This window comes from Theropithecus gelada, chromosome 19, assembly GCF_003255815.1.
Source record: "Theropithecus gelada isolate Dixy chromosome 19, Tgel_1.0, whole genome shotgun sequence".
Taxonomy (NCBI): domain Eukaryota; kingdom Metazoa; phylum Chordata; class Mammalia; order Primates; family Cercopithecidae; genus Theropithecus; species Theropithecus gelada.
Window position 1 is genome coordinate 10,553,785 of NC_037687.1, and position 26,517 is coordinate 10,580,301.

The 26,517-nt window shown below is 52.1% G+C and overlaps 1 protein-coding gene across 8 annotated transcripts in view; it reads left to right on the forward strand.

Annotated features, from left to right (window-relative positions):
- DNM2 (dynamin 2) overlaps positions 1–26,517 on the forward strand; it is a 106,484-nt gene that overhangs the window by 55,153 nt on the left and 24,814 nt on the right. For 4 of the 8 annotated variants that reach the window (XM_025366076.1, XM_025366068.1, XM_025366070.1 and 1 more), the window contains exons 4-12: positions 1,328–1,531; positions 2,736–2,834; positions 6,539–6,699; positions 10,636–10,778; positions 17,151–17,286; positions 18,742–18,809; positions 19,431–19,569; positions 21,843–21,929; positions 25,792–25,862. In XM_025366076.1, coding sequence (XP_025221861.1) covers positions 1,328–1,531; positions 2,736–2,834; positions 6,539–6,699; positions 10,636–10,778; positions 17,151–17,286; positions 18,742–18,809; positions 19,431–19,569; positions 21,843–21,929; positions 25,792–25,862 — 1,108 coding nt within the window. Of the gene's footprint in view, positions 1–1,327; positions 1,532–2,735; positions 2,835–6,538; positions 6,700–10,635; positions 10,779–17,150; positions 17,287–18,741; positions 18,810–19,430; positions 19,570–20,743; positions 20,883–21,842; positions 21,930–25,791; positions 25,863–26,517 lie in introns of all 8 variants that reach the window. The other 4 variants (XM_025366069.1, XM_025366071.1, XM_025366074.1 and 1 more) reach the window with 1 other exon arrangement.

Here is a 26,517-nt window from a genome sequence, read left to right on the forward strand (position 1 = left end):
GTGTATGTGTTTATCATTCCTTTTCCTTAAATTATTAGCATAACATAAAAATCATTTATGCTTTTTTTGAGATGGAGTTTCACTCTTATTGCCCAGGCTGGAGTACAATGGCACAATCTCAGCTCGCTGCAACCTCCATCTCCTGGGTTCAAGTGATTCTCCTGCCTCAGTCCCCCAAGTAGCTGGGGTTACAGACATGCGCCACCACACCCAGCCAATTTTGTATTTTTAGTAGAGACGGGGTTTCTCCATGTTGGTCAGGCTGGTCTTGAACTCCCGACCTCAGGTGATCCGCCCTCCTTGGCCTCCCAGAGTGCTGGGATTACAGTTGTGAGACACCGCGCCCAGCCTATGCTTTTTTTTTTTTTTTTTTTTTTTTGTATGCCTCTCAGAATGTTTCTTTATTCTTTTTTTTTGAGACAGAGTTTCACATTGTTGGCCAAGCTGGAGTACAGTGGTGCGATCTTGGCTCACTTCTTCTCCTCCTGGGCTCAGGCGATCCTCCCGCCTTAGTCTCCTGAGTAGTTGGGACAACAGATGCACACCTTTGTGCCAGGCTAATTTTTTACATTTTTGGTAGAGATAGGGTTTCAACAACTTGCCCAGGCTGGTTTCGAACTTCTGAGCTCAAGCGATCTACCCATCATGGCTTCCCAAAGGGCTGGGATTACAGGCATGAGCCACCGTGCCCGACCTCATCCATTTGTCTTTTGATTTTGTTTTTTTGAGACAGTCTTGCTCTGTCGCACAGGCTGGAGTGCAGTGGTACGATCTCAGCTCACTGCATCCTCCACCTTCCGGGTTCAAGTGATTCTCATGCCTCAGCCTCCCAAGTAGCTGGGAGTACAGGTGTGTGCTACCACGCCCGGCTAATTTTTGTGTATTTAGTACAGATGGGGTTTTGCCATGTTGGCCAGGCTGGTCTCGAACTCCTGGCCTCAAGTGATCAACCCACCTCGGCATCCCAAAGTGCTGGGATTACAGACATGACCCACCGTGCCCAGCCTCATGTGTTTGTCCATAATGGTTCTTCGGTATTGGCTGAATGGATGGGCTGAAATTTATTGAGTCCTTTAGATCTATTCCAGTCTGAACTGTCCTGATTTAGAACTGCGTCATTGAAATGGAGTAGGTAGAGGGTATCTGTAGGATGGGATCCTAGAAGGGGAGTTACTGGATCCAAGGTGTGGTTCAGGTGGAGTGTCAGGCGGCATCCTCAGGTCTGAGCCCTGCGCAGGAACTCTGGTAGTCAGCTGGGTGGCTGCGGGCCTGTTTATGCCTCCCCTCTCCTGGCTCTGAGTGCCTTTCCCTCTGGTTTCCCTCCCAGTGTTGAACTTGACCCTCATCGACCTCCCGGGTATCACCAAGGTGCCCGTGGGCGACCAGCCTCCAGACATCGAGTACCAGATCAAGGACATGATCCTACAGTTCATCAGCCGGGAGAGCAGCCTCATTCTGGCCGTCACGCCTGCCAACATGGACCTGGCCAATTCCGACGCCCTCAAGCTGGCCAAAGAGGTCGATCCCCAAGGTAACCCTGAGCCCAGGGCAGCAGTCCCCTCTTCCAGGTGCCTTGAGCATGGGACATGTCCAGCATCCTTGGTTTCAAGTCACTGGTGTTCTCTTCGATTCATGGCCACTTTAGGAAAAGGCCTCCTAGAACACAGCACTTCCTCCGAGAACCAGCAGTGCTGGTGGGCATCCCCTGGGAAGTCACTGTGTGGCAGTTGGACAGTCCTCCCTGGACATGGCAGTGCCCATGTTGCCAGGGTGGGAAGCTAGCCTGGGGCTGAAGGAAGGGTCCAGTACTTCATGGCCCAGAGGCGACCTCAGGTCCTGTCTAGCTGTTCCTCTGCTCCCTGAGACACGGTCCCCTCTTAGTCAGAATGGGAACTTCAGTCCTCACCCAGATAGCTGATGTGAGGACTGTTAAACGTCTGGTCTTTGCATGGTGAGATCATCTATTTCCCTTCGAGTTGACGCCCCGGGGCCCCTCTAATCAGATCCCTCTACTGAACCCTCACTGCAGAATGTGAACAGGAAGGGGCCCCAGGGAGGGCACAGCTGTGGCCCCCTTGATGCCCAAGTTGGCACCCACCAGAGATCTTCACTCTGACTTCCATCTGTCCCCAGTGTCTCATGCACATGCCACACATAAAACACACACGGTCAGCACAGAGCCAGGCCGCAGCCCCCGTGGGGGCGGTTGACCTGCAGAGGTGAGGCTTTGCTAGGAGGACATCCTTGACTCTGGAATGACTTGTGGAGAGGTGGGATTGGACGGGATGGTTTCCAGAGTGGGATTTTAGCCATTCAGGCAAGAGGTGGCCCTGGAAACAGTCGCGTCAGGCTCAAATGGTACCTTGGGACTTTGCTGCCACTTGGAGAGTCCAGCATCAAAATCTGGCCCAGGAATCATGTTTCCATGAGGTTTCCCCAAGCCTGCAGCAGCAGAGGTTGTCCTTAATAACACAAGTGACAATAAAGGCCAGCATTTGTTGAGTATTTGCCATGTGCTAGGCTCACCCTTATGACCTCCCTGTGAGATCAGGGCTGTGACCATCTTCATTCAACACGTGAGAAACTGGGGTCCAGGCCTGTGATGTTCTGGCTTTCCCAGGTGATGTGACCTGGAAGTTTCACGGCCGAATGGACCCCAGGTGGCCTGCAGCTGCCGACGCTCTTTCCTGGTGGCAGCCTCTGACCTCTGACCTCTGACCTCTGGGCTCTTTCAGGCCTGCGGACCATCGGTGTCATCACCAAGCTTGACCTGATGGACGAGGGCACCGATGCCAGGGACGTCTTGGAGAACAAGTTGCTCCCGTTGAGAAGAGGTGTGGCTTTGCAGGGACTGGGGAAGCAGGAGGATGGGTGGGGTCCTTATCATTACTGAAACCCTGGCACCTGTTCTCTGCCTGCTTGGAAGTCACTGCTTCTCCATTTCACCGTAACTCCTTCTTTCTTTTCCCTTTGAGCATATGTATCTTTTTCTTCTGATTTGTATGCGTTCATTTTTCAAGTGCACAGTTAACACCTGCTGGTTTCTGGAACATTAGAAAACAAGTGTATAGAAAGAGGAAACTAAACTCACCCGCAGCCACACTTCCCCCAGACAGCCACTCGTGAATCTTCCGCAGCTCCCGGCTCCCCAGGGTTTATAACTGTAATTAATTTTTAAAATTACTTTCTATTATAACATCTCCTTTCCTTTTCCTTTTTTTTTTTTTTGAGATGGAGTTTTTGCCTTGTCACCCAGGCTGGAGTACAGGGGCGCAATCTCAGCTCACTGCAACCTCCACCTCCTGAGTAGCTGGGATTACAGGCACTCGCCAGCACACCCAGCTAATTTTTGTGTTTTTAGTAGAGACGGGGTTTCGCCATGTTGACCAGGCTGGTCTCGAACTCCTGACCTCATGTGATCCACTTGCCTCGGCCTCCCAAAGTGCTGAGATTAAAGGCATGAGCCACTGTGCCTGGCCTTGTTTTGTGTTTTTTAAAAACCATTCCTGCCCTCTGGGATCTACTCTAAGCTGCAGGCATCTCCGGCCTTTCCCTTCATGCTTAGCCACAGTCACTTAGACCGTTTCTTTTACTCCTGGGTTTTCCACCTTGATGTCTGAGATAGATGTGGGGAAAAGTTCAGACCTTGGTTACCACCATCCCCCAGCACCGCTGAGACATTGAGTGGTGAGGTGACCCCGGATCCCAGGAGAATGTGGTCAGGGCTAAATTCAAAACCCTGTTTGACTGTGAAGATCCGGGGCTGAGAAGTGAATCTGTGACTGGCTAAGGTTTGGGGAGGATTTGCTGGTGCTAAAGAGGAAAGCAGACCCTACCCAACCCCACACCCTACTACAGCCACCCTGACCCAGCTGCTCTTGGATACTGTTAGGCCTCCACCTTGGATCCTAAGGGGCTTCAGGGTCTGTGGGTACTAGCTGGGCTGAGGATTTGGTGATATGGGCCTCTTCCCCTTCCTCCTGACTCACTGATGTCCACGGCTGCCCTTCTCTGCCTTGCTTCCTGTTTCCAAGAACGAAGGCGCTTCCACTCTCAGCTCACTTGTAGGCCTGCTCCTGGTTTGTGACCTCAGGCTTCAGAAGCCCTCCCGCCGGACCCTTTTTCCTGGCGTACTAATGACTCACAACTCCTGCTGCTTTACGGGAACCCAGGCTAGGCGTGGTGGCTCATGCCTGTAACCCCAGGACTTTGGAAAGCACAGTTGGGAGGATGGCTTGAGGCCCAGAGTTTGAGACCAGCCTGGGCAACACAGCAAGACCCCATCTCTCTCTTGAAAAATCATACAGGCTTGGCACAGTGGCTCATGCCTGTAATCCCAGCACTTTGGGAGACCAAGGCGGGTGGATCACCTGAGGTCAGGAGTTTGAGGCCAGCCTGACCAACATGATGAAACCCTGTCTCTACTAAAAATACAAAAAAGAATTAGCCGGGTGTGGTGGCGCACACCTGTAATCCCAGCTACTGGAGAGGCTGAGACATGAGAATTGCTTGAACCTGGGAGGCGGAGGTTGTAGTGAGCTGAGATTGCGCCACTGTACTCCAGCCTGGGTGACAAAGTGAGACTCTGTCTCAAAAAAAAAAAAAAAAAATCATCCGTGTGCGATGGTACATGTGCCTGTACTCCCGGCTACTCAGGAGGCTGAGTCGGGAGGATGGCTTGAGCCCAGGAGTTCAAAGCTGTAGTAAGCTATGATCGTGCCACTGCAATGCAGAATGGGCAACAGGGCGAGACTCTATCTCTTAAATAAGTAAATCAACCCAAATCCAAGCCAGATGCTTTTTGCTGGCCCCTGCTGTTTCCTTCTTCGTGCTGTCACACAGGTGATGGTGATTTTGTCTTCACAGGGATCTGGGTTCAGATCTTGGGTCTCCTACTGTGACCTCACCTTGGCATGTCTCCATTTCCCTCCTCCCTCTTGGATCTGAGAGAGATCTGGAGAGGATGAAGAGCAGTCACATCTCACAAGACCTTACAGGATAGATGACAGGCACCTCTCCCCTTCTCAAGAGAAAAGATGCACAACCCCACTGCAAAGAAAATGGAGCATAGGCCAGGCGCAGTGGCTCACACCTGTAATTCCAGCACTTTAGGAGGCCATGGCTGGCAGATCATGAGGTCAGGAGTTTGAGACCAGCATGGCTAACGTGGTGAAACCCCGTCTCTACTGGAAAAAAAAAAAAAATTAGCTGAGTGTGGTGACGCACGCCTGTAATCCCAGCTACTCAGGAGGCGGAGGTTGCAGTGAGCTGAGATTGCGCCACTGCACTCCAACCTGGGCAATGAGAGTAAAACTCTGTCTCAAAAAAAAAAAACAAAAAAAAACCAACCTACGAAACAAAAACCTAGCCAGGAGTGGAATGACAGGCATTCCACTAGGATTCTTTACAACAGCATGCATTGAATTATCCAGCTTTTCTCCCCCATACGTTGAAGTGTTAACTTTCAGTTCTGCCTCCTTCTCGGTGTAGTTTTGGACTTTTCTTTCGGTTCCACTGATCTCTCTGGACATGAATACCCTGATGTACCCAACTGTTTAAAATATACTTGTTTGATAGTGGATTTTAGCTGTTCCCTATTGCTCTTGTTTTTAAGATGTTATTTCTCTTTGTTCTTTTGAGACAATGCCTTGCTCTGTTTCCCAGGCTGGAGTGTAGTGGGGTGATTACAGCTTGCTGCAACCTCGAACTCCCAGGCTCAGGTGATCCTCCCATCTCAGCCTCACAGGTAGCTGGGACTATACACATGTGCTACCACGCCTCGCTAATTTTTGTATATTTTTGTAGAGATGGGGTTTTGCCATGTTACCCAGGCTGGTCTCGAACTCTTGGGCTCAAGTGTTCCACCCACCTCAGCCTCCTGAAGTGTTGGAATTACAGGTGTGAGCCACCGCACCTGGCCTTGAGATTTTTTTTTTTTTTTTTTTTTTTTTTTACTCAGAGTCTTGCTCTGTCTCCCAGGCTAGAGTGCAGTTGCATGATCTTGGCTCACTGCAACCTCCACCTGCTGGGTTCAAGCAATTCTCCTGCGTCAGCCTCCCGAGTCCCTGGGACTATAGTCAGGCGCCACCATGCATGGCTAATTTTTTGTATTTTTAGTAGAGATGGGGTTTCACCATGCTGGCCAGGGTGGCCTCCAACTCCTTACCTCATGATCCACCCGCCTCGGCCTCCCAAAGTGATGGGATTACAGACTTGAGCCACCGTGCCCGGCCGAGATTTGTTTCTTACCTGTCTTTGAATCTCAGCTTGTAGATTTCATCTGCCCCAGAGCTTTTTTCTGTCCCTGCACACACAGGCTGGATGTGATCCCTCCTTCCTCCAAATACTTAACGTTGCTTTTCGCAGCTGCCATGTGCATTCGCATCCTCTGTGTTGTTTCCGAGTAACATGTTATGACATAGTCTGTGAGTGCCTTGTGGGACAGGATCCATCTCTATACTTGAATCTTGCCCATCCCCATGCCAGGTCCACTTGGCTCACCTAGCTTTGCCCCTGCCCTGACTGCCTCTCCCCACAGGCTACATTGGCGTGGTGAACCGCAGCCAGAAGGATATTGAGGGCAAGAAGGACATCCGTGCGGCGCTGGCAGCTGAGAGGAAGTTCTTCCTCTCCCACCCGGCCTACCGGCACATGGCTGACCGCATGGGCACACCACATCTGCAGAAGACGCTGAATCAGGTACTGCAAGGGTTTGCAGAGTAGTGTGCAGTGGCGTAGGCTGTGCACTGCACAATAGCTGCAGTCCTCACTGGCACTTGTTTCAGGCTACAGCAGCAGTTGTTTTAGCAAAATAGGTTCAGTCCACATTTATTTGTGCTGTAATAAATGTACTTGGCCGGGTGCAGTGGCTCATGCCTGTAATCCCAGCACTTTGGGAGGCCAAGGCAGGAGGATCACTTGAGCCTAGGAGTTCGAGACCACTCTAGGCAACATATGGAGATCCTATCTCTAGGAAAAATAGAAAAAAATAGCTAAGCATGGTGGCATATGCCTGTAGTCCCAGGTACTCAGGAGGCTGAGGCAGGAGGATCACTTGAGCCTGGAAAATCAAGACTTCAGTGAGCTATGTTCGTGCCACTGCATTCCAGCCTGGGCAATAGAGTGAGACCCTGTTTCAAAAAATTAAATAACTAAATAAAAGCAATGTACTTGATTTAGGGTCTGGTGAAAAGCAGATGTTCAGTGACTTGGTGCTGCTACTATTACAACCATCGCTGTTATTACCAATATTTTAATTACCATTGTAATTATTCAGTCATTTACCCAGAAGATTGTATGCATTGCGTGGGATTGGTGACGGGGTTAATAACGTTTTTATTTATTATTATTATTATTATTATTTTTTTTTTTTTTTTTTTTTTTTTTGAGACGGAGTCTGGCTCTGTCGTCCAGGCTGGAGTGTAGTGGCCGGATCTCAGCTCACTGCAAGCTCCGCCTCCCGGGTTTACACCATTCTCCTGCCTCAGCCTCCCGAGTAGCTGGGACTACAGGCGCCCGCCACCTCGCCCGGCTAGTTTTTTTTTTTGTATTTTTTAGTAGAGACGGGGTTTCACCGTGTTAGCCAGGATGGTCTCGATCTCCTGACCTCGTGATTCGCCCGTCTCGGCCTCCCAAAGTGCTGGGATTACAGGCTTGAGCCACCGCGCCCGGCCTTATTATTATTATTATTATTATTATTTTTTTTTTGGGAGACAGAGTCTCACTCCATCACCTAAGCTAGAGTGCAGTGGCATGATCTTGGCTCACTCCAACCTCCACCTCCCAGGTTCAAGCGATTCTCCTGCCTCAGCCTCCTGAGTAGCTGGGATTACAGGCATGTGCCACCACACCCGGCTAATTTTTGTATTTTTAGTAGAGATGGAGTTTCACCATGTTGGCCAGGCTGGTCTCAAACTCTTGAGCTCAAGTGATCCACCTGCGTCAGCCTCCCGAAGTGTTGAGATTACAAGCATGAGCCACCGTGCCTGGCCTATCATTCTCTTCTTATAAGTAATATATTCACAGGGTGCATAAACAGAAATGGTATTAAAAGCTATACAGTGGGCTAGTGCGTGGTAGCAGGGGCAAGATGTTCCTCTGTGCTGTTTTCCAGCACCTTCCAGGATGGCAGCAGGGCCTCAGCAGCACTCCAGGAGTCATCTTTTCACGCACATAACGGGGCACGCAGTGTCCACACGAGAGCAGGTTCCTGTCCTTGTGGAAGGCATAATTCTAATGAGGGAGACTGACACCAAACAAACCACCAGAGAAATGCACGATCAAGAATCCAGTAGGGGCGGGGGCCGGGAAAAGAGCCGCCCAAAGAAGGCAGCTCAGGAGAGCAAAGAGGGAAGTCAGTGTCTAGAGGGAGGGGCCCACCAGGAGAGGAAGCTGGGGTCTGCCTGCAAACGGGAGTAGGGAGAGGAAGGGAAGTAAAACTCCACAGCTGGCTGGGTCTTCCTGAAAGCCAGCAGCGAAAAGCCCAGGTGGCCGCCAGGGAGCCTGGAGGGGGCTCAGCCTCCTTTCACGTGGGGTACTTCCCAGAGCAGCAGTGCCCCTTCCTCTCCATTTGCTCACGGCTTCAGTGCAGTAGTATCCTGTCGGAGACCAAGGGAAGGCCAGCGTAGCTCCCTGCCTTTCTGGGCAGCCCACACAGACGGGGGTCCACGGCCAGGGCTGCAGGGCAGGGATCCCTGGTCAAGGAGATCTTTGGGGTACCCCACTAGCTCCATGCCATAGATGTGAGGTTCTTTCATGCCTCTTTTCTAGCTCGCTGGACACTTTTTATTTTTATTTTTTTGATGAGTTTTTGTTGTTTTTTTTTTTTTTTGAGATAGAGCCTCACTGTGTTGCCCGGGCTGGAGTGCAGTGGTGTGATCTCAGCTCACTCCAACCTCCACCTCCCAGGTTCAAGTGATTCTCCCGCCTCAGCCTCCCAAGTAGCTGGGATTACAGGTGTGCGCCACCACACTTAACTAACTTTTGTATTTTTAGCAGAGACAGGGTTTCATCACATTTGCCAGGCTGGTCTCCGTCTCTTGATCTCAGGTTATCCGCCCAAAGTGCTGGAATTACAGGTGTGAGCCACTGTACCCAGCCTGGCCTTTTTTATTTCTTGCCCCCTGCCCCAAGATGGAGTCTCCCTCTCTCCCAGGCTGGAGTGCAGTGGCGCAATCTCGGCTCACTGCAAGCTCCGCCTCCCGGGTTCACGCCATTCTCCTGCCTCAGCCTCCTGAATAGCTGGGACTATAGTCACCTGCCACCATGCCCGGCTAATTTTTTTTTTTTTTTTTTTTTTGTATTTTTAGTGGAGACAGGGTTTCACCGTGTTAGCCAGGACGGTCTCGATCTCCTGACCTCGTGATCTGCCTGCCTTGGCCTCCCAAAGTGCTGGGATAACAGGCGTGAGCCACCGCCCCCAGCCCATGCCCGGCCTTTTTGATGATTTTTCTCTGTTATCCAGGCTTTCTGATGCATTTTACTCTGTTGTCCAGGCTGGATTGCAGTGACACAAACACGGCTCATTGCATCCTCAGCCTCCTGTACTCAAGCGATCCTTTTGCCTTAGCCTCCTGAGTAGCTGGGACTATAGGCGTGTACTGCCACACTCAGCTAAGTTTTAAAAGGTTTTTATTTTTGGTAGAGAGAAGGTCTCACGATATTGCCTGGGTTGATCTCAAACTCCTATCCTCGAGTGATCTGTCTCAGCCTCCCCAAGTGCTGGGATTACAGGTGTGAGCCACTGCACCCAGCCTTGATGAACACTTTCTAAATTCTTCTCTATTGTGGGACAGATGGCAGAACTCTGCTTTACACTTTTCAAGTATAGGCTGATTTTATGGCTTTGTTTTTCTTTTTCTTTTCTTTTAAATTTTTAAATTAAAAAGAAATTTTTTTTTTTGAGAGAGTCTGGCTCTGTCACCCAGGCTAGATAGAGTACCATGGTGTGATCTCGGCCCACTGCAACCTCCACCTCCCGAGTTCTTTCTCAGCCTCCCGAGTAGCTGAGACTACAGGTGCCCACCACCACACCCAGATAATTTTTGTATTTTTTGGTAGAAACAGGGTTTCATTGTGTTGGCCAGGCTGGTCTCAAACTCTTGATCTTAAGTGATGCTTCTGCCTCAGCCTCCCAGAGTGCTGGGATTACAGGTGTGTGCCACCGTGCCTGGCCCACGTTTGTCTATTTTGAATCTTTCTTGCTTCTCTCTGTAGATGCAGATGCAGCCAGGGAGGTCATCTTAAGTGCGTTCTGCTGCTTTTCAGGGGAGATCTTTCCGTCTTAGTTTGTAGGGCCTGTCCCTGTGTGTGTTCATTGGCGCCCGTGTTCTGTGGTCTGGATGGACTGTCCTTGCAAGTATTTGCATGTCCCCAAGGCGTTGATATGCCCAGTGCCTGATGTCAGCCCCACGGGCTGTTTGTAGCCTCTTACACTCATGAGCAGCTCCGTACCGTCTCCTTTCCCAGACACGAGTGTATCTGTGGCTTGATATATCTGTTGTTGTCTCAAGGCTGTGTGGTGTGCTGGCCTCATAGTGGCACCGTGGCGTTGGCCCTTGGTGGGGGGAGTATGCCTGCCACCCCCTGGTCCCCTGCCCATGCCATCCTTTCTGATCTCTGACCTCTCTCCTGCAGCAACTGACCAACCACATCCGGGAGTCGCTGCCAGCCCTGCGTAGCAAACTACAGAGCCAGCTACTGTCCCTGGAGAAGGAGGTGGAGGAGTACAAGAACTTCCGGCCCGACGACCCTACCCGCAAAACCAAAGCCCTGCTGCAGTACGTACCCTGGCACCTGCCCCCACCACCAGCCTGGCTCCTGCCTTCCATCCGCCACAGGGCCCCCTAGACTGGGCACCACTCATCACTCGTCCACTCATTCATTCAGCAGACACTCGCTGCAAGCCTTTTGCGTGCCAGGCTCCATCCTAAGTACGGCAGTCGCCCCAGTGGACGGGACAGGTGTCCATCCCTGCCCCCTGGAGTGCTCAGAAGGGGGGGAAGTGGGATGAATGGGACAAAAAATAAGAAAGAAAATGTATAGTGTGTTAAATGTCGAATTATGAAAGTGGTGCTAGTGTGGGAGTCGTCGGGAACAGCCTCCTTTAGAAGGGGAGCGTTGGCCCGCCAGGTGCAGTGGCTCATGCCTGTAATCCCAGCACTTTGGGAGGCCAAGGTGGGTGGATCACCTGAGGTCAGGAGTTCGAGACCAGCCTGATCAACATGGTGAAACCCCGTCTCTACTAAAATTGCAAAATTAGGCCAGGCATGGTGGCTCACGCCTGTAATCCCAGCACTTTGGGAGGGCAAGGTGGGCGGATCACAAGGTCGGGAGATCGAGACCATCCTGGCTAACGTGGTAAAAAAATTACAAAAAATTAGCTGAGCGTGGTGGTGGGCGCCTGTGGTCCCAGCTACTCAGGAGGCTGAGGCAGGAGAATGGCATGAACCCAGGAGGTGGAGCTTGCAGTGAGCTGAGATTGCACCATTGCACTCCAGCCTGGGCATCAGAGCGAGACTCCGTCTCAAAAATAAATAAATAGGCCGGGCGCGGTGGCTCACGCCTGTAATCCCAGCACTTTGGGAGGCTGAGGCGGGCGGATCACAAGGTCAGGAGATCGAGACCATCCTGGCTAACACGGTGAAACCCCGTCTCTACTAAAAATACAAAAAAATTAGCTGGGCGTGGTGGTGGGCGCCTGTAGTCCCAGCTACTCGGGAGGCTGAGGCAGGAGAATGGTGTGAACCCGGGAGGCGGAGCTTGCAGTGAGCCGAGATCCTGCCACTGCACTCCAGCCTGGGCGACAGAGCGAGACTCCGTCTCAAAATAAATAAATAAATAAATAAATAAAATTGCAAAATTAGCCAGGCATGGTGGTGCATGCCTGTAATCCTAGCTACTCAGGAGGCTGAGGCAGGAGAATTACTTGAACCCGGGAGCGGAGGTTGCAGTGAGCCGAGATCACGCCATTGCACTCCAGCCTGGGTGATAGGGCAAGACTCCATCTCCAAAAAAAAAAAAAGAAAGTGAGCGTTGGCCAGGCATGTAATGTAATCCCAACGTTTTGTGAGGCTGAGGCGAGAGGATCACTTGAGGTCTGGAGTTCAAGACCAGCTTGGCCAACGTGGTGAAACCCTGTCTCTTCTGAAAATACAAAAATTGGCCGGGCATGGTGGCATTCTCCTGTAATCCCAGCTACTTGGGAGACTGAGGCAGGAGAATCACTTGAACCCAAGAGACAGAGGTTTCAGTGAGCTGAGAACACATCACTGCACATCAGCCTGGGCAACAGAGTAAGCCTCTGTCTCAGAAAAAGAAAAGAACAAGTTGAGTGTCAGGCGAAGACCTGAAGCAGGTGAGGGAGGGAGCCATGTGGGATGAAGCCTGGCCAGTGCACAGGCCTTGGGGCAGGACTGGGTCGGGCATGTCAGAGGAGGACCGTGTGGCTGGATGGAGTGAGTGAGGGGAGGGGGAGAAGGTGAAGGAGCAGCTGTGCAGGGCCTTGTGGGACCTCATGGAGGACACTGGCTTTTGCTGTGAGTGAGGTGGGAGCCATGGACGGTTCTGAGCGCAGGAGGGTCAGGGCTAACTCAGGTGCTCACAGGCTCCCCTGGCTGCGGTGGGAGAAGAGACATGGGAGAGAGGGTAGGAGTCAAACCTTGGGTTAGGTCCCTCTCCGGCTTGGGCTCTTAAGATCCGCCCCGTGACTTGGTTGGTGCAGCTGCCTAGCTGTGAGGTGTGGGAGCAGGTGTGCCCCCACAATCCCAAATTCTCACTCAGGGACTCTTCTGCCTCTGACCTTTTGGCTTTGGGCCTGTAAGGGTCCCTGAGGCACTGGAACAGCTGGACCAGAGCAGGTGACAGGGACTCCTGGGTAGCTCATACTGCAGACGGTACCATGCACGAGGCACTTCCCACAGGGACAGCAGGAGGACCCTGCCTGCTCTGGCCATCACAGCCCTGGCATCCCCCGCCGCCCCGCACCAGGCAGCAGTGCATGGTCGTGGGCTCAGGGACCAGAGTGCTTTTATGCTCAGACATCCTTGACACAGCAGATAGTGGCCCTTTGCAGGCTTCAAGAGGAGATTCATAGCCGGGCATGGTGGTGCATCCCTGTAATTCTAGCTACTCGGGAGGCTGAGGCAGGAGAATCGCTTGAACCCGGGAGGTAGATGTTGCAGTGAGCTGAGATCGGGCCACTGCACTCCAGCCTGGGTGACAGAGCAAGACTCCGTCTCAAAAAAAAAAAAAAAACACAAAACCAAAACGACAGGATTCAGCCTACTGGACCGAAGGAAGTGTTGTTGTGGAGGGTTCAGCCTGAGGGAGGACCTGGGCCTGCTGGGTGACCACAGGCAGGTGACCGGACCTCTCTGAGCCTCATTTTCTACACCTCTAAAGTGAGGGTCATAGCAGCTGTCATCTCACATGCCCATGGGGACAAACTGGCAGATTACAAGGTGCCTGTAATCCCAGCACGTGGGGATGCCAAGGCAGGAGGATTGCTTGAAGCCAGGAGTTTAGACCAGCCTGAGCAACAAAGTGAGATCCTGTCCCTATGAAATTAAAAAAAAAAAAAAAAAAAAAATTAGGCTAGGCATGATGGTTCACACCTGTATTCCCAGCACTTTGAGAGGCCTAAGTGGGTGGATCACTTGAGGTCAGGAGTTCAAGACCACCCTGACCAACATGGTAAAACCCTGTCTCTATGAAAAAAAATGCAAAAATTAGCAAGGCGTGGTGGTGGGCGGTTGTAGTCCCAGCTACTTGGGAGGCTAAGGCAGGACGATCACTTGAACCTGGGAGGCAGAGGTTGCAGTGAGCCAAGATCACACCACTGCGCTCCAGCCCGAGCAGACAGAGCGAGACTCCATCTCAAAAATAAATAAGTAAATAAATAAAGTTAAATGCTATTTGGTAAGCCTGTGGCAGGACTGGGCCAGGGAATGCCCGTCACAAACAGTGCCTGTCCCCTGGGGCTTAGCACGTCATTTGTAACCAGTGCCTTGCAGGGCCCTCCCTGCCCAGGTAGTTTTGACATCACCATGGAGAAGCGCCACTGTTATCTCGATTTAGCATTTTATCTCAGAGGTCCAAGGTCCTCACGTAGACATGGGCGGTCTTTCTCGGTTCGCGCCTTACAACAGAACGGGAATTACGGTAATAGACATCCCCCAGCCCCTGAATTCTGCACTTGGCTTTTCTCTTCTTGTTAAAGCAAAGCCTGGAGCCTTCTGTCTCTGCCTGGCGCAGCCCACAGACTGTTCATGTATCTCAATGCCCATAGGGGACACCCAGGGGTTTGCTTGTCTTTTTTTTGCATTAACAGATGCTTGTAAGTTCATCTGTGACTGTACAGGCGAGGATTCCTGCAGGGCAAAGACCCCAGCAGAGGGGTTAAGGAACATACGTACGTGTTTAAAATTGATTTTTTCATTTTATTTTATTTATGTATTTGGTGGTTTTTTGTTGTTGTTGTTTTTTCCTGAGATGGAATCTCGCTCTGTCACCCAGGCTGAAGCTCAGTGGCATAATCTCAGCTCACTGCAACCTCCCGGGTTCAAGCAATTATCCTGTCTCAGCCTCCTCAGTAGCTGGGATTACAGGCATGCGCCACCATGCCCAGCGAATTTCTGTATTTTTAGTAGAGACGGGTTTCACCATGTTGGCCAGGCTGGTGTCGAACTCCTGACCTCAGGTGATCTGTCCACCTCAGCCTCCCTAAGTGCTGGGATTGTAGGCATGAGCTACCACGCCCAGCCCTCATGTGTTTGTTTTTGAAACGGTCTTGCCTTGTTGCCCAGGCTAGAGTGCAGTGGTGCAATCCTGGCTCACCACTTGGGCTCAGGTGATCCTCCCACCACAGTCTGCTGAGTAGCTGGGAATAATACAGGTGTGCACCACCATGCCTGGCTAATTTTTCTATTTTTGTAGAGACAAAGTCTCACTATGTTACTAAGAGCACATTCTGAGGTACAGGGGGGCAGGATTAAACCCGAATTCCATGGGACACCGACCAGCCAGTCACAATTGTCCAGAATACTCTGATTGTGCAGCAAGGGTTGGGCCGGTAAATCACCTCCAGGGCCCCCAGGAGGCTGGTGCCCAGGTGTGCTTTGTCCCCTGTGGCTGAGAGCAGGTCTCCAGAGTCTCCATCCTTGCCCAAACCCCTCCCCAGTCTGTTGTCTGTCATTAGTTGAGTGCTGTACCTTTGCCGACCTTGGTCCTGGTTTGGTCCACAATTCAAATTCTCCATTCCAGGCCAGGTGCGGTGGCTCACGCTTGTAATCCCAGCACTTTGGGAGGCCAGGACGGGCAGATCACTTGAGGTCAGGAGACTGAGACCAGCCTGGCCAACATGCCGAAACCCCATTTATCCTAAAAACACAAAAATCAGCTGGGCGTGGTGGCGGGCACATGCAATCCCAGCTACTGGGGAGGCTGAGGCGGGAGAATCGCTCGAACCCAGGAGGCAGAGGTTGCAGTGAGCTGAGATTGTGCCACTGCACTCCAGCCTGGGTGATAGAGCAAGACTCCATCTCAAAAAAATGCAAACAAAAACAAATTCCCCATTCCGGGTGAAGCATTAATGTAGGCCTTCGTGTGTGTCCTGGAAGGAAATTAAATGTGCGCACCCTTTGCTTCATGTGAGGAAAGAGATTTTGGGAATCTGGGCAGCTTGTGCTTGCCTCTCCCACTTGGGGTATGAAGGGAGACCCCCTTTGTTTGGCAGCCCAGCCTTGGTGGCCCTGGCAGTGGTCACCATTGAGCAGCTCCCCTTTAGGGGCAAGTCTCCAGGTACTTCAACAGATCATGAATTTCGGGGGTGAAACTGATGAGGGGAGACAGCCCAGTACACTAGGGAGAGCAATTAGGAATGCTTAGGAAAACTAAAACGCGAACAAGATCATCTTACTTTTATACTATTCACGGTGCCAATAAGCAATGCTGAGAGACTCTTTTTAAGGGCCAGGCCTGGTCTAAGCAATTTACCAAGAAAAGTTTTCTTCTTTTTTTTTTTTTTTCCTTTTTTTGAGACAGGGTTTCACTCTGTCTCGCCCAGGCTGGAGTGCAGCGGTACAATCTTGGCTCACTGCATCCTCCGCCGCCCAGGTTCAAGCAGTTCCCCTGCCTCAGCCTCTCAATTAACCAGGACTAGAGGCATGCACAACCACACCCGGCTCGTTTTTGTATTTTCAGTAGAGATGAGGTTTTGCCATGTTGTCCAGGCTGGTCTCAAACTCCTGGGCTCAGGTGATCTGCCTGCCTCAGCCTCCCAAAGTGCTGGTATTGTAGGCGTGAGCCACCGTGTCCAGCGTTTTTTGTTTGGTTGTTTGTTTGTTTTTAATAAAATGAGGTCTTACTATGTTGCCCAGGGTGGTCTCAAACTCCCAAACTAAAGCCCTCCTCTCACCTTCTCACCTCAGCATCCTAAAGTGCTAGTATTACAGGCGTGGGCCACCGCACTCGGCCAAGAAAGCATTTTAACTTGCGTGAAACCAGGCGTCTGCAGAATCACCATTCGTGGCAGCATTTTTTCTTTTTTTGCGGACACACAAAATAACAGTGCATTTTAGGATCAGTGACTTCTTGGAGGTAATGAGATCTAGAAACATCTTCAGTCCCCACGAAGGAGGTAGATGTTGTTACCCTCAATCCATTTTGGAGATGAGGAATCGAGACTTAGAGGGACAAAGTCCTGTCCAAGGCCTTACATCCCATCAGTGGGGTAGGACCAAGCCCAGCAGGCTAGGAAGTGGCAGGAACCTGCAGAAGTACCTGAATTGTGCGGAAGTGGCTACCTTTCCTTCCCAGCATCCTGCAAATCAAGTTGCATCCTGCAAATCAGGGCAGAGGTGCTGAGCTTTGACTCCTGAACTCTCCTGTCTTCTGCAAAGTGAGAGGAATAAGTGGGCCTTCTTTGATTGAATGGGTGAATAATCGAAACAAGCTTAGCTTGAGCCTGACTCGTAGCCAGCATTTGCCACTGGGAGCTCTTGAATTTGGTTTATTTGTTTTAACATAGACAGAAGACATTTTGCTGCTGAAGAATGGTGAAAGAACAGTAAACCTTGGCTTGACTTGGAACATCATTCCAGAGCAGTGTGGAAACCTCTGCTTTGATGCTTGCTTTTTCCTTTTCCTTATAGGATGGTCCAGCAGTTTGGGGTGGATTTTGAGAAGAGGATCGAGGGCTCAGGAGATCAGGTGGACACACTGGAGCTCTCCGGGGGCGCCCGAATCAATCGCATCTTCCACGAGCGGTTCCCATTTGAGCTGGTGAAGGTAGCGCCCCCGGGGGCTGGGTCAGGCACCCTCCTGCTGGCCTCCAGCCAGGCCTCCTCCCAGGCAATAAGGTCTCAAGCTCCTACCTCTAGGCCTGAACCTGTGGTGGGCAGGGTGTGGCCTGGATGAGATGCCCCATGGCCTTCCTTTCCCGACACTAAGCTTTGAGGTTTGGGGTAGAACAATATGAAAACCCCTGTGTTTTTCCTCTGACAAAAGCCAATGTACATTCTTTGCAAAATACATAGAAAATACAGATAAATTTACATGAGAAGATGGCCCTAGCATGTCATTGAAGAAAGGAAAAACATAGGCATTGGAGCCAGCATGTGCAGTATAGCACTCAGCTGATACATACAACATCTTTATGTATGAAACTGAACACGGATGTCTACAAGTGTTTCTTTGTATTTGCGAGGATGTTTGCAAAAATGTCAGCCCTGGGCGCTAGGATTTAGGACTTTTTCCTCTTTTTTTTTTTTTTTATGATTTGCTTGAAGTTTTATACTGTTTACAATAAGCACATAACATTTTTTTTTATTTTTTTTATTTAAAAAAAACCAGTTTTTAAAATCAGAGGAGCAAGACCAAATGCAGTGGCTCACACCTGTAATCTGTGGGAGGCCAAGGGGGGCTGATCACTTGAGCCCAGGAGTTCAAGACCAACCTGGGCAACATGGTGAAACCCCATCTCTACTAAAAATACAAAAATTATCCAGATGTGGTGGCGTATGCCTGTAGTCCCAGCTTCTTGGGAGGCTGAGGTAGGAGAATCACTTGAGCCCAGGAGGCAGAGGATACAGTAGTGAGCCAAGATCGCACCACCACACTCCAGCCTCAGTGACGGAGCCAGACGTTATCTCAAAAAAAAAAAAAAAGAAAGAAAAAACCAGGTGTGGTAGTGCATACTGATAGTCTGAAAAATCTAAGTTCACATGAATTTATATTCCCACCAATATAATGAGAGTGTTGGTTTCATGTCAGGCTTTCTGAAACTGGGTTTTAATTAATTTGTTTGTTTTTATTTTTTTTGAGACAGGGTCTTGCTCTTCCACCCAGGCTGGAGTGCAGTGGTGTAATCACAGTTCACTGTAGCTTCGACCTCCTGGGCTTGGATGATCCTCCCACCTCAGCCTCCCAAGTAGCTGGGACTATAGACGTGCACCAGTCCACCTGGCCAATTTTTGTATTTTTAGTAGAGATGGGGTCTCACTATGTTGCCCAGGCTGGTCTCAAACTCCTGGGCTCAAGCTATCTGCCTGCCTTGGCCTCCCAAAGATTACAGGTGTGAGCCACTGTATCTGGTCAGTTTTCAATTTTTTTGTAAAATTCCGACGAGTTAAATATTCCGCCTTGTGAATACAGCTGCACGTGGGAGAGAATGTTCCCCAGATGCACGCCTGCCATGGGGGCGTCCCAGGTACCTCCATGCATGTGCTTGGTTTCTCTTCTCAGATGGAGTTTGACGAGAAGGACTTACGACGGGAGATCAGCTACGCCATTAAGAACATCCACGGAGTCAGGCAAGTTCCACGAGGAGAGTCACCACTGTCCCTTCCTCTCCGCGGTGCCACCCCCCAGCTAACTGGGTCGCCCAAACCTCTGAGCCCCTAATCGTTAGGCCTTAAGAGGGCTCTTGCATGGTTTTCAGTAGCTGTGAGCCCCTCCCTGTGGGTCTCCAAGGGCACGTGAGGGTGGATGTGTCTCAGTCCTGCGTCTGTCGCAGGCTTCAGGGCTGTCTGTGGCTCCTGATCAAATAGGGCTTGGTTCCTGCCCAGTCGGTTGGTGTGAACCTCATGCTAAACTAAGAAAGCTCACTGCAGGTGTGCCTGGGGAGGGGCGGGGCGGCACTGAATCAGGGTTTCGGGAAGCCAGCATGAGTCCCCATCACGGGTTCCTTGTGAGCCTCTTGGGTCCCCTCCTTATTCTAACAAAGGTAGTCGCTACAGGTGTCTGCCCTTCCATCGCCGTGGGGTCCTCGGGTCACCCTGAGGGTTTCCAGGCAGTGGACTCAGGCGTCCGACCCCACACGTGACGCAACCTTCGTTCCTTGTTGGGGACCCGGCCAGGGCCGATGAAATTGCTGACCATGCTTTGTTTCTCTCTGACTTATCTCCCTTGCCCCTGGGTCTGGATGGTTTCAGGACTGGGCTTTTCACCCCGGACTTGGCATTCGAGGCCATTGTGAAAAAGCAGGTCGTCAAGCTGAAAGAGCCCTGTCTGAAATGTGTCGACCTGGTTATCCAGGAGCTAATCAATACAGTTAGGCAGTGTACCAGTAAGGTATTGCTCCCTCGGCAGGGTGACTCCTGACCTTGTGGAAACGGGGGTACGGGGGTTTGGTATCAGGCTCCCAGCGCCTCATCGGCCCCCACTGGTGCCTTTTCTCCCCATATCGCTTCGTGTCCTTGAACTTGGCCTCTCCCCAGAGGCTGGGACAGGAGCATGTCGGCCTGGGCCCAACAGGGGAGTGCCAGGCCTCCTGGACTGGCCAGATAGATGCACAGTTGTCCCTGGGACCCTGATACCAAGCCTAGCATGTGTCTGATGAAATTGGGGTTTCACTGGGCTGTTGCTTTGCTGCCTCCTGGGAAGCAGAGAGGGACCCCCCGCGTCAACTGCTGGAGGCTGAGCTCCTTGAAGCTCCCTGGCTGTCGCCCCTTCTTGACCAATGCCCAGCATTCGCAGATTTCCCTGAAGCCACCGACTTCTCTGTCCCTCAGCTCCGGGAAAGGCCCGAATGCCAGCGACATAATGAGAGCCAGCTGGGCTCCTAAGTGCCCCTGCCACACCCTGCACCCCATGCTGTCCCCCAGGGGCAGCCCATTTTGGGATCCACTCAGTCATAGTGCCTCTATGCGCCCTCAATGAGCCACTGCCTCCATTCGGCAGGACACGCTGGGCTCCCCCAACCCGCTCCAACGCCGCGGGCCTGGTTCCCAGGGCAGCACGCTTTGGCCAAGCAGCTGAAATGCCTCCCAGTGGGCAGTCTGTGCTTGCGCGACCACAGTGTCCCCAGCGCTCCGGGTTGCCAGGGAATTTCTGCTTGAGCCCCTCTGTTCTCAGTCTGGAAAAGCCCACATTTGCTGCTTAAGCTTCTTCGATTAGAAAAGGGAGGGGGAAAACAGCCCAAACAGGTTGGAAAATACTCATCCTAGAGCCAGGTGTCATGGACATGAACGTTAGAGGCCTCCGCACACCTTGGCTGGCTGTCTGTGCAATGACAACCCCCCGTGGCCCTTCTGTAACTATACCCCAGACCGAGTCCACACCCCCAAACCCCAGACCTCTTTGATCCGAAGCAGCTTCCGGGGCAAATGCGGGCGCAGGCTCCCCCGTGCATGGACTAATCAGATGACTCTCGTTTCTTCTCTTCTCTCTGTCTCCTGTCCTGCGTGTGTGGCCTGCACTGTCCCTGGGTGTCTTTCTGCCTCGTCCTGCCCTCCGCATGACCCAGGACGGGGCTCTTCACCCCCGACATGGCCTTTGAAGCCATTGTGAAAAAACAGATTGTAAAACTCAAAGAGCCGAGTTTGAAGTGTGTTGATCTCGTGGTCTCAGAGCTGGCCACGGTCATTAAAAAGTGTGCCGAGAAGGTAACAGGTTTCGTTCTCACCTCCGCATTTATCCCCTTCCTCCCCCTCCATGTGTTAGCCTCAACCCGAGCATCTGGAAAATTCAGCCTCGGCAGGAACCCCCTTCCCCGTACCAGTTGTCACTTTGAGATGTCGCCACGTTGCACTGGCAGATGGAATGGGGGCAGTGGCATCGCACACGCATTGTGGCTGCCCGTGGGGGCGGTCAGCCTTTGATGGTGCCAAATGCATCGCATTTACTAAGCAGTGCCCTTTCCTGGAACCCCTAGAGAAAGGGGTTTCCCAGCCAGCACCAAAACAGCAAAACACAGGAAACACATCATCAGTGTAGCCCTGAGTGTTCTCATGGTCTAGGCCACCTGAGAGTAACCTTTCCATTTTCCCCAACTCATGGGCTTGACCCAGACTGCAGAAGATGGCACTCCCCTGTGCATGAGGTCTGGTTAAGTTGGTGCTGCAGATGAAGCCTGGGGAGGTGGGTGCATTTGGGGAGTGGGTGCCACAGATACAGCGATCAGGAGTAGTTCTCTGCAAGGAGTTCCCACCGAGGCTGATGGCCCAGATGCCCCCCTTACCATTCTAGAGCAGACGCTACTCACTCATGCTGGCGAGGCCCTTCAGGGTTCCTGCTCTCACCCAGTGCTGGGCAGGAGGGGGGTGCCCTGAAGCCCTGGGTGGCAAACACGTCCCTGCTTTTCTGCTTTCATGCCGCCTCCTGCCTCCTGGCCACTGGCTGGAAAAGTAGCTCTGCTCTCCTGCTCTCTCCGGTCCACAGCGCCCCCACTCTTCTGCTCTTAGCTCCCAGCTGGACTCACTGGGGGCCAGGAGCAAGGTGTGGGCTCGGTGGGCCCCCTCATATCTCATTCCCCACCCCCCTCTACATTTTTCACCTGTGTGGTTCGTGTTGCTTCCCGTGCCACGAGGACCCCGCCAACGCGGCCACTCTGCTTGTTCCCCCAGCTCAGTTCCTACCCCCGGTTACGAGAGGAGACAGAGCGAATCGTCACCACTTACATCCGGGAACGGGAGGGGAGAACCAAGGACCAGGTACTGGCCTTTTGTCTTCTTTATTGGGTATAATTTACATGCAGTAAATGTCAAGTGTACTGTTCCGTGCGTGCTGACAGCTGCATATGGCAAAGTAACCCTCACCTCAATCAAGATACGGAGCGGTTCTATCACCTCCTAAAATCCCTGTCCCTATGCCTCTTTGTAGTCAACCCCTCAAAAACCCACAGGCCAGACTGGGTGTAGTAACTCACGCCTATAATCCAGCACTTAGGGAGCCTCAGGCAGGAGGATTGCTTGAGCCCAGGAGTTCGAGACCAACCTGGGCAACACAGCAAGACCTTGTCTCTACAAAAACATTAAAAAATTAGCCAGGCGTGGTGGCACATGCCTGTGGTCCCAGCTCCTTGGGAGGCTGAGGTGGGAGGATCCCTTGAGCACACAAGATCAAGGCTTCAGTAAGTTATGGTCGTGCCATTGCTCTCCAGCTTGGGAGAAAGAGCGAGACCCTGTCTCTTAAAAAAAAAGAAGCAACAAAGGAAATCCCCAGGCCCTGGCCACCACCAGTCCGCTCCCTATCCTGTAGTCTTTCCAGTGGACTCCCACAGTGTAAGGCCCATTGACTCTTGACTCCCTTCCTGCCTCCCTTCTTCCCTCCCTCCCTCCCTCCCCCTCAGCGTCGTGCATTTGGGAGCCAAGCCTGTTGTTTGTTGTATCTGCAGTTTGCTGCCTTGATCACTAAGCAGTCTTCCAGGGAATGGATGGAGCACAGCATGGGCCTCCACTTGCCTGCTGGAGGGTGTTTGGGATGCTTTTTGTGTGTGGGGTGTGTGTGTGTGTGTGTGTTTCGTTTGTTTTTGTTTTTTTTTTGAGACAGAATTTTGCTCTGTCGTCCAGGCTAGGGTGCAGTGGCACGATCTCGACTCACTGCCACCTCCACTTCCCAGGTTCAAGCGATTCTCATGCCTCAGCCTCCCAAGTAGCCAGGACTACAGGCCTATGCCACTACACCCACCTAATTTTTGTATTTTTAGTAGAGACAGATTTTCACCATGTTGGCCAGGCTGGTCTTGAACTCCTGACCTCAGGCAATCTGCCCGCCTCAGCCTCCCAAAGTGCTGGGATTATAGGCATGAGCTACCACACCCAGCCTGCTTTTTCTGTTTCAGCATTTAACACTTTCTTGCAAAGGCTTGCAAGCACACACCCGAAGTCTCTGCCTCCCCTTGCAGCTGAGACTGTCACCCACTAAGCACTGGGCCATCCTTACACTCTTCTGCAGCCTCAGCTTCCCAAGTAGCTGGGATTACAGGAGTGAGCCATCACGCTTGGATAATTTTTGTATTTTTAGTAGAGATGGGATTTTGCCATGTTGGCCAGGCTGGTCTTGAACTCCCGACCTCAAGTGATCCGCCTGCCTCGGCCCCCCAAAGTGCTAGGATGACAGGTGTGAGCCGCCGCTTCCGGATCTGTTTTGAGTCACTTTCTCTCAGTTGTCCTCTGTGTTCTTTTTACAACTGTTTGTTGAAACCAGAGCTTAATTAAGCCCTTGCTTGTTATGTCACTGTGTTTAAAATGGTCCTTCTCCGCTTGCCGTTGATGGGGATGAAATTGGCTCATTCGTCCTGCAGAGAGGCGCCCAGTTTTGATTTGGCCAATTGCTCCCTCAGGGCACCGGTGCGCCTATGCCTCAGAGCTGCTGTAGCGTGGAAATTGTACCAAAAGTCTGGAAGAGTCTGATTCTTTTTGTTGTTACTGTTAGTGAGAATGCTGCTGGCCCTTCCACAGCCCCTGGTGCTCACCTGCCATGCTCCCGGGCCGGATCTGAGAGCGCTGGGTTGAGGGGACTCAGGCCTTATTAAACCAGCCACGTGGCCGGGCGCGGTGGCTCAAGCCTGTAATCCCAGCACTTTGGGAGGCTGAGGCGGGTGGATCACGAGGTCAGGAGATCGAGACTATCCTGGCTAACACGGTGAAACCCCGTCTCTACTAAAAATACAAAAAACTAGCCGGGCGCGGTGGCGGGCGCCTGTAGTCTCAGCTACTTGGGAGGCTGAGGCGGGAGAATGGCGTGAACCCGGGAGGCGGAGCTTGCAGTGAGCCGAGATCACGCCACTGCACTCCAGCCTGGGAGCACAGCGAGACTCCGTCTCAAAAAAAAAAAAAAAAAAAAAACCAGCCACGCTTGCTCCCACAGACGGAGCACCCTGGCATTTTCCAGCGGGCCGACAAGTCCGGGTGCCTTGCCCTACTTTATTTTCGGAAACTTGAAGGTGCAGTGAGGGGAAGTGACTGGCCCAGGGCCAGGGGAGTCCAGTGAGGAGCATCCGAGCCCCTCCTCCCCAGCAGCCTGGCCTGTTGTGAATGAGAGCCAAGCCAGTGAGCTGCCTGGATCCATGGTTCCCATAGACCAACTTCATCCTGGGCAAAGGACAAGAAACATGAGGGAGGGAGAGTTTCAGCAAGTGCAGTGGACTCGCAAGCCCTGCTCTTTACCTGAGACTTTACCTTTCTAGCTTAAGTATGTGTGTGTGTGCATGTGTGCACACACGTGTGTGTTTTATTTTAGTGTTCATAGTTGGCCAAATTAGCTTCGCAGTTTTAATGCAGCACTTTGAACACACCAGGCGCTAAAGACTTTACAGGCCAGGCATGGTGGCTCACGCCTGTAATCCTAGCACTTTGGGAAGCCAAGGTGGGTGGATTGCCTGAGCTCAGGAGTTCAAGACCAACCTGGGCAACATGGTGAAAACCCGTCTCTACTAAAATACAAAAAATTAGCCGGGTGGTGCGGTGTGTGCCTGTAGTCCCAGCTACTCGGGAGGCTGAGGCAGGAGAATTGCTTGAACCCAGGAGGCGGAAGTTGCAGTGAGCCGAGATTGCGCCATTGCACTCCAGCCTGGGTGACACAACAAGACTCTGTCTCCGAAAAAGAAAAAGAGATTTTATAAGGCAGTGGCTTGCAGTGGCTCACACTTGTAATCCCAGCACTTTGGGAGGCCGAGGCAGGAGGATCACTTGAGCCTAGGAGTTCAGGACCAGTCTTGGCAACATAGTGAGACCCTGCCTCTACAAAAAAAAAAAAAAAAAGGAAAATCAGCCAGGTGTGGTGGCACATGCCTGCGGCCCCAGCATCTTGGGAGGCTGAGGCAGGGGCGTTGCTTCAGCCCAGGCGTTTGAGGCTATGATTGTTCTACTGCACTCCAGCCTGGGAGACACAGTAAGTTCTTTTCTCAAAAAAAAAAAAAAAAAAAAACCAGGCGCAGTGGCTCACGCTTGTAATCCCAGCACTTTGAGAGGCCAAGGCGGGCAGATCATGAGGTCAGGAGTTCGAGACCAGCCTGGCCAAGTCAGTGAAACCCTGTCTCTACCAATAATGCAACAATTAGCTGGGCGTGATGGCAGGCGCCTGTAATCCCAGTCACTTGGGAGGCTGAGGCAGGAGAATCGCTTGAACCCAGGAGGCAGAGGTTGCAGTGAGCCCAGATCATGCCACTACACTCCAGCTTGGGCGACAGAGTGAGTCTCGAAGGAAAAAAAAAAAAAAGACTGCACATTATTAAACCCTTGGCAGTTGGGCCTCCTGTCACCCTATTCCACAGGTCAGTAACGTGAGGCCCAGGGTCACATGGCCAGTTAGTGGCTCAATCAGAACTCCAGACCTTGGGGACAGTGGCCCTGCCTGTGACTGGCCCATTGGGCTGCCTGGCTGTGCTCTGTTGTCCCAGGCTTTCTTGCCTGTGAGGGTGTGGGGAGTGCGACACCAGCCCCCTGTTCTCCTGTCTGGGAAGCCTCCCGGTTCGCACGCCTTCTCTGCTGGCAAGACCAGGAAATGCTCCTGTCACCACCCCCACTTACCAGGCTTGGCCCTGTACTCACAGTGACCCCCGCTTTCCCCCAGATTCTTCTGCTGATCGACATTGAACAGTCCTACATCAACACGAACCACGAGGACTTCATCGGGTTTGCCAAGTAGGTACTTTTGGAGACAGTGGCTGGTCGGGCAGCACCAGTCCTTACTCTCAGATCCAAGGAGGTGATCGAGTTGGGATTCTCTGAGAGGGTGGGGGTCACACAGTCTCTATCGGGGGTCCTGGGGTGAAGGCAGAGCCACCTGAGAATATCTGGACACTCTCCTGGGCTGATAGTGGTCCACTGTCCCAAACCAACGCGCCTTCTGTGGGGCATCCCTGTGGTTAGTTTCGGGAGAGGGCAGTGCTATGGTTAGACCGGCAGGGAGGGGGCGAAGCCAGCCAGCTGCTGCACCCCCTCTCCCACAGGACTTGTCAGAGCCTTTAGCGACCAGTGGGCAGCTTTTCCCAGACTCTGCCCCTTCATGGACAGCATCTCATGGGCTCAGGGCTCCAGAAGCTGCTCTTTGGGAACTGCTGCCTGGGGTCTCCCTCGCTTCAAGGCGTACACTGTAGATTTAAACCAGAACTTTCCATGGCACCTAGATGAGGGCCCAGATCAGGGAGCTCTGATTTCAGCAGGATGTCGCTATCAGTGCTAGTGGTCTCAGGCATCACCCGCCGATTCCTTCAGTCCCCCTGCGCGCCTGGGCCTCACTCAGATGGTTGGGGAGGCTCACGCAGGCCTTCCTGCCTGAGGCGGGCTGGATGGTGCC